Here is an 18,848-nt window from a genome sequence, read left to right as displayed (position 1 = left end):
AATCAAGCCATTTATATTAACAATATCATTTACATTGTTTTTAACCTCTGAGCCTTTTCTCTTGGCATAATTCTAAAAGGACATTTAGAAACCCCATCACTTCATGGGAAATAGATGGAGAAACAGTGGAAACAGTGTCAGACTTTATTTTTGGGGGGCTCCAAAATCACTGCAGATGGTGATTGCAGCCATGAAATTAAAAGATGCTTACTCCTTGGAAGGAAAGCTATGACCAAACTAGAAAGCATATTCAAAAGCAGAGACATTACTTTGCCAACAAAGGTCCGTCTAGTCAAGGCTATGGTTTTTCCAGTGGTCATGTACGGATGTGAGAGTTGGACTGGGAAGAAAGCTGAGCGCTGAAGAATTGATGCTTTTGAATTGTAGAGTTGGAGAAGACTCTTGAGAGTCCCTTGGACTACAAGGAGATCCAAGCAGTCCATTCTAAAGGAGATCCGTCTTGGGTGTTCATTGGAAGGACGGATACTAAAGCTGAAACTCCAATACTTTGGCCACCTCATGTGAAGAGTTGACTCATTGGAAAAGACCCTGATGCTGGGAGGGATTGGGGGCAGGAGGAGAAGGGGACAAGAGAGGATGAGATGGCTGGATGGCATCACCAACTCGATGGACATGAGTTTGAGTGAACTCCGGGAGTTGGTGATGGACAGGGAGGCCTGGCGTGCTGCGATTCATGGGGTCGCAAAGAGTCAGACACAACTGAGCGACTGAACTGAACTGAAGGGTGAAAGTGATGACTTTTTGTACCAAGCACTTAATCCAGTGACCTCTGGATTGTACAGATCATCCTCATTAGCCTTCCTAAGAGAATATGGACTTAGGTTTATTTTTAAGGCTTTGGAGAGTATAGACAAAAGCTGTCCTGATGCTAACATACTGAAAAAAAAAGAAAATGTAAAGGAAGTTGAGGAAGATAATCAAAACTTATAGCAAAAGTAAATGAAGTGTCATGCAAAGAAAACTGTTTATTTGGGAATGAGAGTAAGTAATGCTTTTTTGTTAATATGTTTTTAATTCAGCAGTTTTATAGAATTAAAAGTCTGTTTCCATTATTACTAGTCTCAGTATAGCTGCTCTTTCAAGGCATTGAACTATTAAATTTTCTTAGCAATATGAATTTTGAAGAGCATTTTGGTGAAATGCCTGATTCGGATTCCTTGGTGGCTCAGCCAGTAAAGCGTCTGCCTGCAATGCGGGAGACCTGGGTTCAATCTCTAGGTCGGGAAGATCCCCTGGAGAAGGAAATGGCAATCCACTCCAGTACTCTTGCCTGGAAAATACCATGGACAGAGGAGCCTGGTAGGCTACAGTCCATGGGGTTGCAAAGTGTCTGACACGACTGAGTGACTTCTCTTGATCAAATGCCAAAAAAAATTTTTTTTAACTTTTAAAAGTATATTAACTAGAAGAATACAAGCCTCTGCTTTATTCTTTTGGGGGGGCAACGAAAATGGGGGGCAACATCATCCTCTTCCAAACAAAAACATATACATGTTACAAGGATTTTTCCATGTTGTAAGGAAACAATATATAAAAGGAGAAGCTAAATTTACAAAGCAAATTAATTAGAAATGAATAAAAAAAATGTGACTTATCAGTAGGTTCTTTAAATATGGAATTCCAATGGGATTAATTCTACAAAATTTTGGTTTATACAATGTTTTGCTTCAAGTATTATTACATAAAATAAACTTATTAAATAAACAGACCCATGTCCATCTTATGGGATATTTTCCTATCAAATCACATAGTTGTCATTGTTACAATATTATCAACATTTAGGATTATAGTCACAATTTTAAAAGTTTAAATTATAAAAATAAACATATTTCCATTTTAGGATAGAAAAAAATTTAAGATAATCCTCTCCCTACTTTATAATAAACTTGTATCAATATTTGATCAAAATACCAATAGAGAAGTTCACATTCATTTAATGATATAATAACTAATATTTCTTCTATTTTAATCTTAACATCCACTAACACACAAACTATGCTTTGCAGGCATGTCTTTTGAACTGAACATAAACCATACTTTCTTGAGTGTTACTGGTTTTCATTAAATTCTCTTAAAGTATAATTTCTCCACTGTATCTGTGTGTTGCTTGATTGATAGACTGCATTTTGTTTGTATTTATTGGGCTCTTTAGAGATATATATATATATATATATCTTTGCAGCTCTTTTTTTTTAAGTCCCTACAGAGAAACTTCTTGATTGAGTGATTGGCATGCTGCTTTCTTTCTCACCGCAGAGCACTTCAGAGGTGGTGCAGCCATAATGTGGGAGCCAGAGAATAGACAGGACATCCCATGCTGCGTATGCGTTGCTATCTTTCTACCAGAGCATCTGGTTAGAACCACTGTCATTAAATAATGCAAGTTCAATTTGGACCTCAAGAAGTAATCAGGACAGAACACCTATTTTCCTTTTGATGTTTCTTGCTCCTGGGATTCTAAAATAATATCTAATATGGGATATTAGATATGTGGGGGAAAGACAATGGCTTACTTGGATTGTTTTGGAAAAAATGTTACTTCAACAAAATAATCATGTTCTCACAGATTTGTACCTACTTGTAGGACACTTTTCATTATATCTCTCCATGTTTTATCCACCGTTGTAAATCGCCTCCCTTCCTCAGGCATTTGAGACATAATGTCTGGAGAACTAAAAATGGGCTCCAAATACAGCCACGTGGCTTGGACCTTGAGCCATTCATCCAGAATCTCCTGAAGCAGCAGGAGCTTGCCCTCCCACTCCCTGAGGAGCAAAACACAGTGGTGCTTATCAATAGCAAATCAAGAAATGTTTCACACAATAAAACTCAAAACTAGACTGTTAACAGTACATGCAATGTTGTTATGCCAATTTCCATTCATCTACCTACAATCAAAGATAAATCACTAGATTGGCTCTATAAAGTCTGTATCTAAATAATAGCATCAACATTTATGCTAATACAGATGCACCTATCTACAAATGGATTGGTTTCTATATATGTCATCTCAATAAACCTTTCTGCAATCCAATTCCATGCCAAAGAGTATGAGTTAAGAATGAGATTTTGGAGATAGTAATGGTATTCTCAATCAAAGGCACTCTGAACTTCTTCTTAGGAAAGGTAATTACATCCAAGATTCATTCTGGATGAATGAATTCTGTTTTTTCATTTTTAAAAAAATTTTGGACCCATAACAGCTATCTTTCCAAGAGAAAATATTCAATTGATAAGATATAACAGGCATTTAAAGAAAATTCTACACAATCATAAGTATATTCTGTTCTGTTCAGTTGCTAAGTCGTGTCTGACTCTTTGTGACCCCATATATTCGTGTGGCATTTTTGAATTAAAATGAATTATTGGCTCATTTATAAATACAGAGAGAAAAATGACTAAATTTCCTTAAGAATAAATATTATAATTACAGCATAAACTAACAATTTTACAATCACAGTTCTAAGGTCTTTGTGTGTATTTGCTCTATCCTCACAACAACCCTCAGAGGCAGGGTCCAGAATGTAATATTTATTTACCAGTAGGGATATTAAGGTACATAGAGGTAAGCATCAAGCTAATGAACAAAAGAGCCAGATTTGAACCTAGACAGTTGTTATCACTATGCTATGAGATAACACAGCCATAAAGAAGAATGATTGGTTAAAGGCAACAAAACTTAGATATGGGATGGCTTTATGTGTAGATTAATACATTACTCATCATTTATAAGTGGCGATCTGTAATTTTAGACTATAAACACCAAGAAATGTATATAGGAGTTCAAAAAGTCAGCAGGCATTTTAAAATGTCTTTTAAAAATGCCTTTCCTTTCCATGTTCATCAATAAATCTGTCTTTCACACAAGGAAATGAATGCCTTTGCTTCCTTCTGGTGCTCTTCTCTCTCTCTCTATGTAATCCCTGCTAATGCAGAAAATTTCTTACTAGCTAATGAGCTCATGCATAATTCTTAAAAATAGAATCTAGACGTGCCAATTTCAAAGAAGTTCAAAAATTACTCTTGATGAACACATTGGAGCAAGCTGGGCAGGAGGCAGAGCAATCAGAGACTGAGCCAACAACAAATGCTGGGCAAGCTCAGGTTTAGGATAATGTACCCATAACCAGGGGCTGATATCTCCAAGCATATAGCTTTCCCTTGCCATGTAAATTCACAATAAAGATGGCAGTCTGATTTGGATTTACTCTTTTTTAAGGTAAAATATAAACTGCTTAATACAGATTACAAAAACTGAAAAAAATTGACAGGATAAGGGTCATCTACACCAAACTAATTAGTCTGGAAAAATACATAATATCTTCAATTTATTGTTTATATGTTCTATAAACTATGTTCATAGGCACAAGATTATTTTTGAGCATCAAATATATGAGATCAGACTGTGGGCAATAAAAAAGAATATATCTGGACACTGTCTACTACCTTTGCCCTAAATATAGATGATAGCAAAAGTATAGACTCTTCTAAAAGAAATAAAGGTTAATATCCCTTTCAATGTACTATTTAAAATATTAAGTATAAAGTGCAGACTCAATTTTCAAAAAGAACTGTATATTATATATGAGTGATAGTTTTGATAACATACTACAAACACTGTCATAAAAATATCACGTTACCTCATTTGCTTTTCATAAGGCTTAATGAAGGGAGATCCTCGCATAGTTTGTGTCTTAATAATGTGGTCATCCAACAACATCTGAATTTCATCAACTGATGACAAAATAGATGTCCCACTTTCTCTATAAGGAAGAATGACAAATTCCATTGCATCCCATTCATTAATCATCTTCTCCATGGCCTTTTCGAGAGAATATTCTTTGCTAGCTGCTTCACTAATACCCTCAAACCTATCTAAATATGGCTCCAGATTCATATCTAAGAAAGAGAAGACAGTGGAATCATCTGCTGGCTGCAGCGGATAACCAGCGATGCTGGACATGGCCTCCCAGTGCCGGGGGCGCAAACCAGGGTTACAAATCACTTGAATGAGAGGAATGTGCTGCTTGAAGTCGTCCACCTTTGCTCTTACTTTTTTGGTCATTGCCAACGCACTGGGAGAATCGTGAAAGGTTTTCTCCAGCTTATAGAGTCCTCTCCAGTAATTTCCAACGTCTGTTTCTACTTGGTCTGGATTCACCTTGTTATATGGTCCTTCTGTCCATGCTCTATATTTGGTGCTAAATTCTACAGCAGTTTCATAGAGACGGAGATAAGGGTTCAAACCATCTTGGATTTTTTTACGCTGAGGATATATTGAAGGTAGCCAACCAAATGCCTCCTCTTCAGCATTAAACTGCTCAATCTGGAAGGACAAGTATTAAACACACTACTCTGAAAGGGAATGATATTCAAAATTAGGTTTTAAAAATATATCCAATGTGACCCCCAAAATCTCTCATCAAATGCTGAAGGTAAACTTAAATTAGGCCATGCCTGGAAAATAATAATCTCTTTTTCCTATGTATTTCGTTTGTTCATTTTTTCTGTTCCTATTTCTTTTTTATTACAGTTTTCAGAGAACAGTGACTTCTTAAGTTAGTTAAAATAGTAAATTTATACATATAAAGAAGCCTCTGCCCATCCAGATATACTGAGGATATAGCTTCTTTTATTAATTAATAAGAATTTAAATACTTTTAAACACACAGCATTGTGTTAGGTACTATGGAAAATAGAAAAAAAAGTATATTGCAAAGTGCCAATTTCAAGGAATTAGTAATCCAGTTGAGTTAAATACCAGTTTCTTACTAAATAAGCAACAGAAGAAATGCCTTAGAACAGTAGCCATTTAATATAAATTGAATAGTATATTTTTTTTAAATGCTATCACTCAAAGACAAGAGAGCCTTCTGAAATAGCACAATCATAGATGCTCCTGTAAAGAAGTTACAACTGAAGCTGGGTCTTAAAGGTAAGTAGGATAAGAGATGCAAAGAAAGCATTAATTTCCTCTTAGTAAAGTAGTGAAGTTGTAAGGATGTAGGGGGTATACAGGAGTAATCTACTGATTTGAAAAGAGTGAGCTAGATATGCAAATTATGCATGTTACTTAAAATTTCAGTGGCATCAATTTTAAAAAAACTACAATGTTTCTTTTCTTAACATATATTTACACATCTGAGATTATTATAAACTCTTTAATTACCTGAACTAAAATATCAAAATCTTGCAATATATTAGAAATGTTAGAGAATCGTAATATGGTCTGTTTTCATATTTTGTTGTTCAGTTGCTAAGTTGTGTCTGACTCTTGCAACCCCATGGGCTGTAGCCCACCAGGCCTCTCTGCCCATGGGATTTCCCAAGAAAGAATACTGGAGTGGCTTGCCATTTCCTGCTCCAGGGGATCTTCCCAAGCCAGGGATTGAACCCACATCTCCTGCATTGGCAGACAGGTTCTTTACCACTGAACCACCACAGAAGCCCGTTTTTCTGTTTCCCCTTTTTATAAAAAAAATAATTAAAAATTTCAAACATCTTACATGGCAAAGAGTATGGCTTTTCCCCACCCAGCTTCTAATTGAGAAAACTGGTTTCCGAGATAGTGGTATTGGAAACAAAGTGGCTTGATGGGAGAAAACAATGGACCATTAAAACACAGCCATGAACTCTAAGCTGGCTTCCATGAAGGTGGGAAATCTAAATAGTAACCAGGCGCTATCACATAATGTAAATGATCAAGTGACACAAAATACAACTTCAAAAGCAGATGCACATACAACTCTATCTGTAAAATAAAAGAGGAAGGCCCCTAAAATGTTATCACTATCAATAGAAAACAGCAATGTTGCTTCTCTCTGAAGCACGGCTATAAAATCTATTTGTGCCATATATGTTAATCTCTAATTAAATGTCATTAAATTCTTTGAATCCATTTCTTAAAGGTGAATGCCCAATACAAAGTCAAATGCTCTTTCTGTTGAACTAATTCAGCCTAGAAGAATTTTTAAATTATACCTTGTCTGCTGCTAAATCCAACTTTCCATTCAGTGTCTGAGCCTTTTTCAGGTACCGTTGTACATCCTGAAGATCTCCAAAGGAGTAAAATTCTTCTGACTGTTTAGCGTAACTTTCCAATTCCTCCACAAACCGTTCACACCGTAACTAATAAAAAACAACTTTTTGTTACTATTTGTAAGAGTAAAAACCCTTAAGCATCAAGAGAAAGTTTTGGAATTTATAAGGGTTATCAGAATTATTACACTTCATCACTGGCAAAATATAAAGAAAGGGACGATCTTGAAGATGACTGGGATCCAAAACATGTAGAATTTTTAAGAGTCTGGATTTAAAACTAATGGGTTAAAATTCCTATAATTCATAAATCAGAGAAAGTTTACCCCTCTTATCATCAATGTAAGAAATTCTAACTAATAAAATGTATTAGAACAAACAATGGTATTCTTTAGTATGCTAATATATATTCACTTGAAAAAAATCTCATGATAATCAAGTATGGGACTAAGAGAACTCCAATTTTTTAAAGACTTATAAAGGCAACTGCAGCATTTTTTACTAACTGGAAAAAACTGAATTTCTTTATTTGCATTCTAATATTTAGATATCTCTTCAATTAGTAATGCTAAAACAAGGCATTCTGAATTTATTTTTCTTGTCCCCATGAGTTCACTTCACAGGAAATAAAGAAAAGAAAAATATATACAGATTTAAAAGCCTAAAAACTAAACCCTTCCAGTGTAAAACAAACGTGTGTGTTTTTTTAATGAGAGGTTTCTTACAAAATTGTCATTGGAAAGACATTCCAAATTAAATGGTTCTTAAGAGCTCTTGATAAAACACTCAAAACTCAAATCTAGGTTATTAAAAATAATTTTATATTTTATAGATTATCTAGGTTGATTTCTGTCCTCTTTAGTTTCCTGGGCAATTTATTGCTCTGGCCCAGTGAGAGAAGGAAAATGAGAAAAAAAAATTCATTAATGTGAAGTATAGTTTGTAGAATGGTGTACATTGCCACAAAGTATAGATAATTCTGGGTCACCCAGTGATTTCCTAAGAATCTATTACATTGTAGCATAAGCATCTAATATTCATGATGTTTTCTACAGGTTTTAAAAAATTTTAAAGTAGCCTAAATGTAAAACAGAAATAAATCCTTAAATATACCCTTACAGTTTAAAATGAAGGATTAAGAAATTTTTAAGTCTATATTTTATGCTCCAAACATATTCTGCCAATAAATTGTATTTGCTATAGTGTGGCAGACAGAGGCTAGGCTTGCTATCAAAGAATAGCTCTACTGGCTGACTTGAAACAAGTCTGTTTACCTTCACCTGGGAACCTTAAGTCTCTTCATCTGCAAAACGAGACTGAAAATACGGTGTCATTTATTCAGATCATAGCTGTGAAGTGCTCATGGCATTTCTGTGTGTCAGGCACTGTGCTAGCCAGGAGGGTTAAAAAATAGAGAAAAAGTAAAAACAAAAGTCCTTCTATCAAAGAGATGACCAACTAGTGGGAGAAAAAACTGAAAATAATAATATAATTAGCCCAATGGAGATGTGTTAAAACTACCATGGGAGCAGAGGAGAAGAAGCATTGAGGTCTGACTGAAAGGGCTTCTCTGGAAGTCAAGGACTTTGCAGGATAGACAGGCGTGTGTGAGGGACAGTGAGGCACTCCAGATGAAATGGGGGGTGTGGGGCTTCCCCGGTGACTCGGTGGATAAGTATCTGCCTGCCAGTGCAGGAAACACGGGTTTGATCCCTGATTGGGAAGCTCCCACATGCTACAGAGCAACTCAGCCCATGTGCCACAACTACTGAGCCTGTGCTCTAGAGCCTGTGTGCACAACTGCCAAAGCCAGTGCATCATGCAGTCTGTGCGCTGCAACAAGAGGCCACCACAGTGAGAAGCTTGTGCACTGCAACTGGAGAAAAGCCTGTGCAGCAATGAGGACCCAGCGCAAGCAAGTGAATAACAAACATTAAAAAGAAGAAGAAGAAATGGAGAGTGTGGGCAAGAGATGGGAGGTGTAGGAGAGTGGGTACCAGAAGTTGCTCAGGGCTACTGAAGAGACAAGAGCGAGGAGTGGGAAGAGGTAGGAGATGAGGCTGGACAGACAGGGCGAACCACAAAGCATCTTGTTTGTAGGACACACACAAAAGGTTCAAATTACTGAACATTAGAGTTGGTGGAGTACTTAGGCAAGTTGGCGATTACACAGTGTGAAGGCATACCTCACCAAGGGAGCTTTGGCCTTAACAAAAGTAAACTCAAGAGAATACTATAAACTGTGTAAGATAATATTTTTATTAATGGTCATTTGTGGGGAGTATATTAAAAAGTTTTCTCCCTTGAAAAATCAAGAAATGGTGCCACATTCATCCAATATGCATACTATCTTCTACTAAGATTAATGGGAAGAGAGAGCTAAGATATGTGAACTGTGAAATAGAGGCGCTGACAGTGCTATGTAGGAAGCTAAATATTTCCAGAAAATGAAAATAATTTAAAATATCCACGATGCCTACCTTAAGACCTTCTTGATACTGTTCTGTTTTCTCCTTAATGATTTTCCTATGTTCGTCAAAAATTTCTTCCATTCTTCCATACCACTGGAAGACATTATTATTTAGCCTAATGTCAGCTGGGGAAAAGTTGGTACACTCAATGAGGAAGGTGAGGCAGTTTTTAGAATCCACCAATCTTTGTCCCAGTTCAACCATATCAACTGTCTCTACTTTCTGAATATAAGCCTGAGGGGGAAAAAATTACAGATGGCATTTTAAGGAATAGCTCATGTCAAAAAATAGCCTGCAGAAATACATTGCATAAATATGTACAGACTTGTTAGGACAGACTTTTGGTTTAAATAGGGGACTGCAGCACAGTCTGCTTCTCATCCGTCCTGAAAACCTTTACTGACAGAGCAGGGGTTGGGGGGGGGACAGAAATACTAAACAACAGACAAAAAGCACTGGAAAACCAAGGAATGCTGTAGTTCTCTGGAACATAAGAAGCAGACGCTGAGTGATACCATTAATTCTTTCAGAATAGCATTTTGTGGCACCTACTGTATGTCTGATACTGTGCCAAGTGCTGGCAATTCAGTGTGACAAAAACAGACCTGGGCTTTGCCCTCAGAGAGCTTAAAGTTTAGTGGAGGAGACAGTCACATAACCATCGTTAACAAATGTAAAATTGCAAATCTGCATTGGACAAAAGTGCAGCAAGACTTTAGTTATAAAAACTAAAATATGGACTTTCCTGGTGACTCAGACAGTAAAGAATCTGCCTGCAATGCAGGAGACCAGGGTTCGATCCCTGGGTTGGGAAGATCCTGTGGAGGAGGACTTGGCAACCCACTCCAGTATTCTTGCCTGGAGAATCCCATGAACAGAGGAGCCTGGTGGGCTATAGTCCACGGGGTCACAAAGAGTCAGACACAGCTGAGCAAAAAACTAAAATATAACTATAGACAAATTTAACAAGGAATGTGCTAAACCTATTAGGAAGACTATAGTACTTCATTGAGGGACATTTTTAAAGCACCAAACAAATATTGAAATACATATTAAGACATAACATTATAAAGATGTAAATGGTGGCTACAGTAAAGAATCTGCCTGCAATGCAGGAGACCTGGGTTCGATCCCTACAGAAAGTGAAAGTTACTCAGTTGTGTCCAACTCTTTGTGACCCCATAGTTACAGTCCATGGAATTCTGCAGGCCAGAATACTGGAGTGGGTAGCCTTTCCCTTCTCCAGGAGATCTTCCCAACCCAGAGACTGAACCCAGGGTTTCTGCACTGCAGGCCGATTTCCTTAGTCCCCAGTGGACTTCCCTTGTGGATCAGCTGGTAAAGAATCTGCCCATGGGGTCGCAAAGAGTCAGACACAACTGAGTGACTTTCACTTTCACAGTCCCCAGTATCACATCTGTAAGAATCTTCATCTCTAGAACACAAAAATATCTCAAGAAAGCATGTTACAAGATAGTATATATAAGCAACAGTTTGGCAGAATTCTAGTTTATATCCCCCAAAAACAGAACAGATTTTAAATTTCAAAAACAACAATTAGTTTTATTTAACATGTTACTTTACTATTTAAAATTCTTTACCAGTTAAGCCACAAGGGAAGCCCAAGAATACTGGAGTGGGTAGCCCATCCCTTCTCCAGGGGATATTCCCAACCTAGGAATTGAACTGAGGTCTTCTGCACTGCAGGTGGATTCTTTACCAACTGAGCTATGAAGGAAGCCATTCCTCAGGAGAAGGAAATAGCAACCCACTCCAGTATTCTTGTCTGGCGAATTCCACAGAAAGACAGAGGAGCCTGGTGAGCTACAGTCCATGGGGTCGCAGAGAGTCAGACACGACTGAGTGACTAACAGTTTCTCCTCCAGTCTAGAAAGTCAATGCAATTTCGATCAAAATTGCAAGGGTATTAAAAGAAACTAAATTTGATATGATTCTAAGTCTCTGAAAGTACTCAAGAGTAAATATTTGAGAAAGAAAGAAGTCGCTCAGTCATGTCCAACTCTTTGGGACCACATAGACTGTGGCCTACCAGACTCCTCTGTCCATGGGATTCTCCAGGCAAGAATACTGGAGTGGTTGCCATTTCCTTCTCCAGAGGATCTTCCTGACCCAGGGATCGAACCTGGGTCTCCCACATTGCAGGCAAACACTTTACCCTCTGAGCCATCAAGGAAACCCAAATACTTGAGAAGGCAAAGATAATCATGAAAAAGGGAAATGATAGAGACTAGCTCTGCTAAACAGCAAAATGCACTATAGATGCAGTAATTTAAAACAGTTCCTGTTTGGCTTCAGGAGTAGAGAATGGACAAGAATAGAGCTCAGAAATAGATTTAAGTATACATGGAGATTTACTGTTGAAAAAGAGGCATTTCAAATCAGGAGTGAAATGACAAATCATTTAATATATTGTACTGAAGTAATTGGCTATTGATTTTGGAAGAAACTAAGAGGCCTATTTACTTAGTAGAAGTACAGAGAAGGTACATTATTAAGTGAATAAAATAATTTGTAGGAGTAATGATTGTATTTTTGAAAAAGCAGATCTCTTTTTGTGTGAGTGGGTGAATACATAGGTGTGTGTGTGTGTGTGTGTGTACACATGTGCATGCACATGGAAGTGCCCATGTGTATGTACATATATACATGTGGTTCTCTCAAAGTTCTTTTGAACCATTAACTTATGCATACATCTTAAAAATATAAATGGTGAAGGAAACCTACTACCCTACAGAAAAATGAGAAAACTGGCAATTACTTATACCAACCTATGTTATACCCCATATCTCCCTGTCCAGGAAGTAAGTACCTTTTTTTAATGCTTTTAAAGTTCTTTTAAATTTCTTATAACCAGCTCTCTCCTGCTCTTCCTTTTTGTCACTCTGCTATCTATCTATCTACACACACATACACATAATTGGAGAGAACCATTACCCTCAAAGAAAGAAATTATGGAAAAGAGGAACTTTTATTTCATACAATTCCATATTATTTTTCACTTTTATAAATAAAGAGAAAAAGAGAGTAATATGGAAACATACATTACCATATGTAAAATAGATAGCCAGTGGTAATTTGCTGTATGACTCAGGGAACTCAAACTGAGGTTCGGTAACAACCTAGAGGGGTGGGATAGGGAGGGAGGTGGGAGGGGACATGGGTAAATCTATGGCTGATTCATGTTGATATTTGGTAGAAATCAGCACAATACTGTAAAGCAATTATCTTTCAGTTAAAAAAAAAAGACATTGTCTTGAAATCTTTCCATATGTCATTCTAATTAGGCTGTTTTTTTGTTGCAAATCCAAATAAAGGTCTAATTGAAAATACATTGTTGCAATTTGGTTAATCAGCTTTCTAAGCAGTCAAACAACTGGATTTTTATTTCCTCTCACTGATAAAAAATGACTGACTTCTGTATTGAGTAAAATGAGATGTTTATGACCTTACAGAAATAAACTTTTTCAAGATACAGAAATATAACATCAGTAGTGAGCCCTACTTGCTAATTCTGTTAAATGTTGCTATAAACAGAAATTCACACCAAATAGCTCCAAGTTCCTACATAATTCCAGTGATGGCTAAGGGCGTAAATAAGTAACACTCTTCATACTCAATATTCATTATTTTTCAAAGGAATTTCCAGCTATGGAACTCTCTAGCTACCTTGAAAATCATTCATATTAAAATATCACTTTTACAAGAACTAACATAAAATATAAAAGATTCTAAAAAAAATACAATATGTATGTTTGTATTTGATACACACACATACATTCAGGTGCCAAGAGCCCCAATCCAAGTATAAATACTTGAAAAGGAAATAGAGGAATTATATACAGAGGCTGATATATAAAAGATGGTTCTAATGATTTTAATAAAATTTTCTTTAAGTGATTAATTTAATGTACAGAATCATATGAACTCCTTTTGTAATTTCTTACCTATACAAACTTTTGAATGATTTTACGTGTTTTGCTGGGTTTGCTTAAATATTTTAAAATCTAGAAACACAAGGTCTATTTTGGATCTTGCGACTGCTAGAAAAGGAAAAAAACTCCTATGAAAGCTTAACGTTACACAAACGGAAAAGATGATTAGCCAGGTGTCTTATGTTATTTTACTCACCATCAGGCAGACCTCAAGCATAGGAGACTTATCTAATATTTTCAGTACCATAAGTCCTATGCTCAAAATATTTTTCAGCAAACTACCACAGAAATGTTTAATATATGATAGAATAAAAGATAATCTATAGAACACAGAGCAAAACATTATTTAAGGATTAAACATTCATTGGTTTAAGAAATGAAGGATGACCACATATCTCAGGTTTCCCAAGACAGCCCTGGTTTATGCCTGTTAGCGTAGTAATGATTATTAATAGTGCTCTCAAAAAGATCCTTGTAGACAGACGACCGCACTAATAACTCCAATAGTTCACCTCTTCCACTATCTAGTCTTAGAGTGTCCTCTCACAGACTCTGTGGCCATGTGACTTGCTTTGGTCAATAGGTTACTTGCTATTCTGACACAAGTAGAAACTTAAAAACCACATGTACAATTGGGCTTGCTTTTCTGTCTCTATCACTCCATGAAAACACGCGCAGGTGAGACTGCTGAAGTTTGAGAGGAAAGTGGAGCAGAAGAAAGTTACTGAAGATAATGATAATGGTCAATCCATCTGAGAACTAGTTGATCTAAGTCAGAACCATCTAGGAGTATCCAGCGTGCATCACCAAGCTTCAGAGAGAGACAGACAGAGAGAAACAGAGAGAGACTGTATGTGTGTAACTTACAATTTTAAGCCTCTGTTTTAACTTTTGGAGTGATTTGTTACTATATATCATGTCAGTAATTATAAAAAACTGGGAAAAATAAGAAAAACAATTTACTCACACATATGACTATACAGAGATTATAAACAATACCTTCATTTCCATTAGTTCTGCTGTATTTGGAGGTGTGCTAAGAGCTTTTTCAGATATCTTTTCAAATTCCTCACATAATCTGAAAAACCAGACAAAAGCCATTTATATAATTAAATTTTATTCCTAAATATATTCATGTATACTATTTTAATATTCCATTACATGAAAAATAGATTATCTTATGTATATGACATCTAATTAATTAAAAGCAAATTTGTGCTCACTTAGTTATTCATTCAATACACATTTAATCATTCATCATGTTCCTAACTACTGTATTAAGTGACAGAGATACAGAAACGTGGAAGATGTAGTAATGGTTCTCAGACAGTCCACATTCCAGTATGAAAGACAAGACTATGAACAATCAATTCCAACCTAGAGTTTCAAGGATGCTACCAGAGATTTAGTTGAGAGGGCACAAAAAGGTGGTCTACTTGGAAGGCACAGTTAAAATGGGCTGGTGTGCTCAGAAACTTCTGGTAGTATGTAAATATTTCCTACTGACTTGAGTTGTGGGCAATACAAATAATGAACTTACCATGAAATTAAAAAAAAAAAAAGTTGTGAGAGGTTAAGAAAGTTGAGATAATGTGTAGAAATTTATTCAAGAAGAATGGCTGTGAGGTGAAAGAGAGGGAATGAATGGTGGTGATGTTGAGTTGAAGTGGAGGATGGAGAATGGAAGAGGGTTTTGAACATGTTTGCAAATTTCAGAGGCAGAATCACCAGTGAAGGAGAGACTTAAGATGAGACACAGAGGGGACAACTCAAAAACACAGGTCCAGAGAGATGGGAGGCAATGAGGCTGGGCTTATGGGTGGAGACAAGAACACTGAATGGTTGCCAGACTCTTGCCCTGTGAGAATGTGGGGAGTCAGACAGGAAGGGGTCTGTGCAGAGGTGAGTTGAGACACATGAGAGCAAGGAGTTGAGGGTATTTGTACCTAACAGCTCCTGTAATAGTCCTGGTATGTCCTCTGTACATACTGTGAGTCTGGTGAGAGGCATACTTAGGAGAAAAAGGGAAAAAGTAGGACCAGCATGAGCTCTAGGGGCAGCTAAGAGGCAGGGAAATAGCTATGAAATAAAATATTTCACTCAGCATGAAATATTATAAGTAAAAGACATTCACTATTCTACACTTGCAGAGGAAAGGGTACTTTAAGATGAATGTATGATTCTGGGTCTTAGATAAGCCACCCAAGTCCTGGCCCTTTTGCATGTGGTGCCACCCTCTTCAGCCTCCCCTCGACCCCACCTCTCATCCCTCACAGTATCTGTGAAAGCAACATAACCCACTCCTTGTTCCTGGAGCACATCATGCCATTTCATACCTCACTTGCTTCTATATACTATATCCTCTAACTGGAATTCTTTCACCCACACTGTTCACCTGGTGGACTCAACCTTCAAAAGGAATTCATGTATCACTGCCACTTTTCAGCCTTCCCTGATTTTCCCCTCTCCTCCAACCTTCACTGTGAAGGAAATTGATCATTTCCTTCACTACTGTTCTTCTTCTGTGTGGTTCAATACATCCTGTTGTAATTCACTGGATTGGGTGTCCACTTCTGCAACGTAACTTCAGCAGCTTTGTTCATAGTCTATGTCCCTAATGCTGTGCCTGACCTTCTTCCAGGCTTCTACAAAGGCTAAAATAAATATTCTTTTTAATAATATTTTCTCTAACACTATAACTATCAAAATTCTGATTTTGGGGGGGTGGTTTATTCCATGTAACTGATATCACGAAAGAGGCTCATGGAGCCACATTATCACCAGTGTTAGAAAACTACACTAATTACACTTCTAGTCTTAAATAGGTATTCTGCTTTACAATCAGAATTTTTGAGTTTACTTAACAAGCGTTAGTTTTCCTTAAAATCTCCAAGTTGAACAACAAATGAGTTTGTAGTTAAGATAACATGTTCCCATGGACATGAAGGATAATTACAGTAAAATGATGTTCCAAATTTGGGATCCTTGACAACTACTCTGAATATCCACTTTGAAAACTCACTGTGTACTGATTACACAAACTTAAAAATATGAAGTTAGATAATGTCCACATGACTTGTACAAAAGAAATGCAAACGCATTTTAATATCACCTTAATTCAGACAACTGGGAAGACATATTCATGGTGAAAAAAAGATACTAAATAGATTCAAGTAGAAGTAAGTCTGGCTTTATCTTTTCTTTAAGGTCATTTATGACACTGCTTTATCCAGTACTTTAGGTGACAGTTGATTCTATTTAAACCGCACCCCCTCGCCCCTGCACCAAATAAAAGTATTACACACAATACCTTGTATTTACTTCCTGATGATCTCTGAACATTTTAGCAATAAGTTTTCCACAAATGACATCTGCTCGCTTCACCAAAGCTCTGATTAATTCCTCACAGCGCACTTCAAACATTCCTAAACGAACAGTCTGCAACGTTGGGTATTAAAAGTTTAATAAACATGAAATGACATAAATGATTCCCACAATTTTGCCTTTTCCACAATATTGATTTTGTGTGTATGATCTAATACAATTGAGTTTTTTTTTAATATGATGTAGGCTGGGGTTTTTAAATATGCTACCACTATCTTCTCAGTAAATCTCCTTGAATAGTATATCTTAAGCCAATTCTATTTCAGGACAATAATGGCTATAAAAACTTCGGAGAACTAAGTTATTGCTATATAGACAGTGCAAGATTTAAATGTTATATTTGCTCTGTACAAAACGTAATGAATGTTCATGGTAGTAATTTTGGAAAATATTAAAAAAAGGACAAAAGTAGAAAATGTTTAATTACCAGTCTTCTACTAAACAGAAGTAACCACATTTTGGTATAATTACCATTATTTTCCAAAGTATTTATAAACACCAAAGCAATTTAAAAAATTAGTTCTTGATATTTTTGAAGGGTCAAACTAAAGAAAGTACTTAAAAGTCAGGCTTGCAGGGTAGACCTTCAGCTCTCTGAGCAGAAGAATCTTGTTCTGTCTATTTCCATTTCTTTGGAAGGAATGATGCTAAAGTTGAAACTCCAGTACTTTGGCCACCTCATGCAAAGAGTTGACTCATTGGAAAAGACTCTGATGCTGGGAGGGATAGGGGGCAAGAGGAGAAGGGGACAACAGAGGATGAGATGGCTGGATGGCATCACTGACTCGATGGACGTGAGTCTGGGTGAACTCTGGGAGTTGGTGATGGACAGGGAGGCTGCGATTCATGGGGTCACAAAGAGTCGGACACGAATGAGCAACTGATCTGATCTGATCTGATCTGATCTAGCCAGGGCTTACCATATACTTGGCAGATAGAAAAGTCCAGTACATAGTTGTCTGTTGACATTAACAGTCTGATTCTTTCACTGTACAGTGTAGAAATACATCCTAATAAACCAGGGAAAAGATCACTAGGTACAAAGACCAGCTGTACAAAATGGGAGATTTACCTTTCTAGATGTGTACTGTATATCCTCTATGAGTTTTTGGTATTTGCGAATTTCTTGTATTATTTTCTCATAATGATGATTTTCTGCAAGGAAAGCATCAGCATCTTGCTCAGCTTTTCTGGTAATTAAAAAATCATACTTGTCATAAAATCTGAGGTGCTCAATGGGTGCCACGCTCTCACGCATAACCACCTCCTTAATCTTTTCTTTGTGAGCTTCGACAATTTCATTCAGAATTATTGGCTTCAAGATTGTTGGTTTAGACTTACTTTCCTAAACAAAAGGATAAAAACCATATGAGTCATTTAAAATACCTTAAATTAAGGTAACCATATCATTTGTGTTGTGCTGTTTAGTCACTTAAGCCATGTCCATCTCTTGTGCAAGACCATGGACTGTAGCCTGCCACAGGCTCCTCTGTCCATGGGATTTCCCAGGCAAGAATACTAGAGTGAGTAGCCATTCCCTACTCCAGGGGATCTCTCTGGCACAGAGATCAAAGACACATCTCCTGCATTGCAGGCGAATTCTTGAGGGCTGAGCCACAAAGTAAGCACACCATATCATTTAGCCATATAAAAATGCCCATCTTAGCAGATTGTCTTTTTACTCTCAAGGTACTCTGATTTTTCTAATCTATGTCTACAGAAGGAAATTCAGTCTAATCACAGCATATTTTAAATACCTAGGTTTCATATAATGTTTTGTTTTTCTTAGAGGCTATCTAGGTGTATTTTGTTTTTCTGTATGGGTCAAAGAGCAGTCACTTGAGAACATGCACAGATTAAGATTTAGAATATCAAAACAGCAAAATTCACATTTTATTTGTGCAACTGTATACGCTAGCTTAAAAGGTAGTGTTTGCATTGTACATTATTTTTTTTTTAAATAAGTCAGTTCAATGTCATT

At 36.7% G+C, this 18,848-nt stretch overlaps 1 protein-coding gene across 1 annotated transcript in view; it reads right to left on the bottom strand.

Moving 5' to 3' along the window:
• The window catches only part of DNAH7 (dynein axonemal heavy chain 7), a 259,815-nt gene that overhangs the window by 178,822 nt on the left and 62,145 nt on the right, over positions 1–18,848 (bottom strand). The window contains 7 exon segments of the mRNA XM_086366894.1: positions 2,600–2,786; positions 4,662–5,347; positions 7,003–7,149; positions 9,540–9,764; positions 14,483–14,561; positions 16,794–16,921; positions 17,940–18,212. Coding sequence (XP_086223020.1) covers positions 2,600–2,786; positions 4,662–5,347; positions 7,003–7,149; positions 9,540–9,764; positions 14,483–14,561; positions 16,794–16,921; positions 17,940–18,212 — 1,725 coding nt within the window.

The sequence above is a fragment of the Bos grunniens genome, chromosome 2 (assembly GCF_055505025.1).
Source record: "Bos grunniens cultivar Pamir isolate PY7600 chromosome 2, Bosgru_T2T1.0, whole genome shotgun sequence".
In the NCBI taxonomy this organism is placed as follows: Eukaryota; Metazoa; Chordata; class Mammalia; order Artiodactyla; family Bovidae; genus Bos; species Bos grunniens.
The sequence above is the reverse complement of the archived record's forward strand: the minus strand, read 5'-3'. Positions and strand labels throughout refer to the sequence as shown.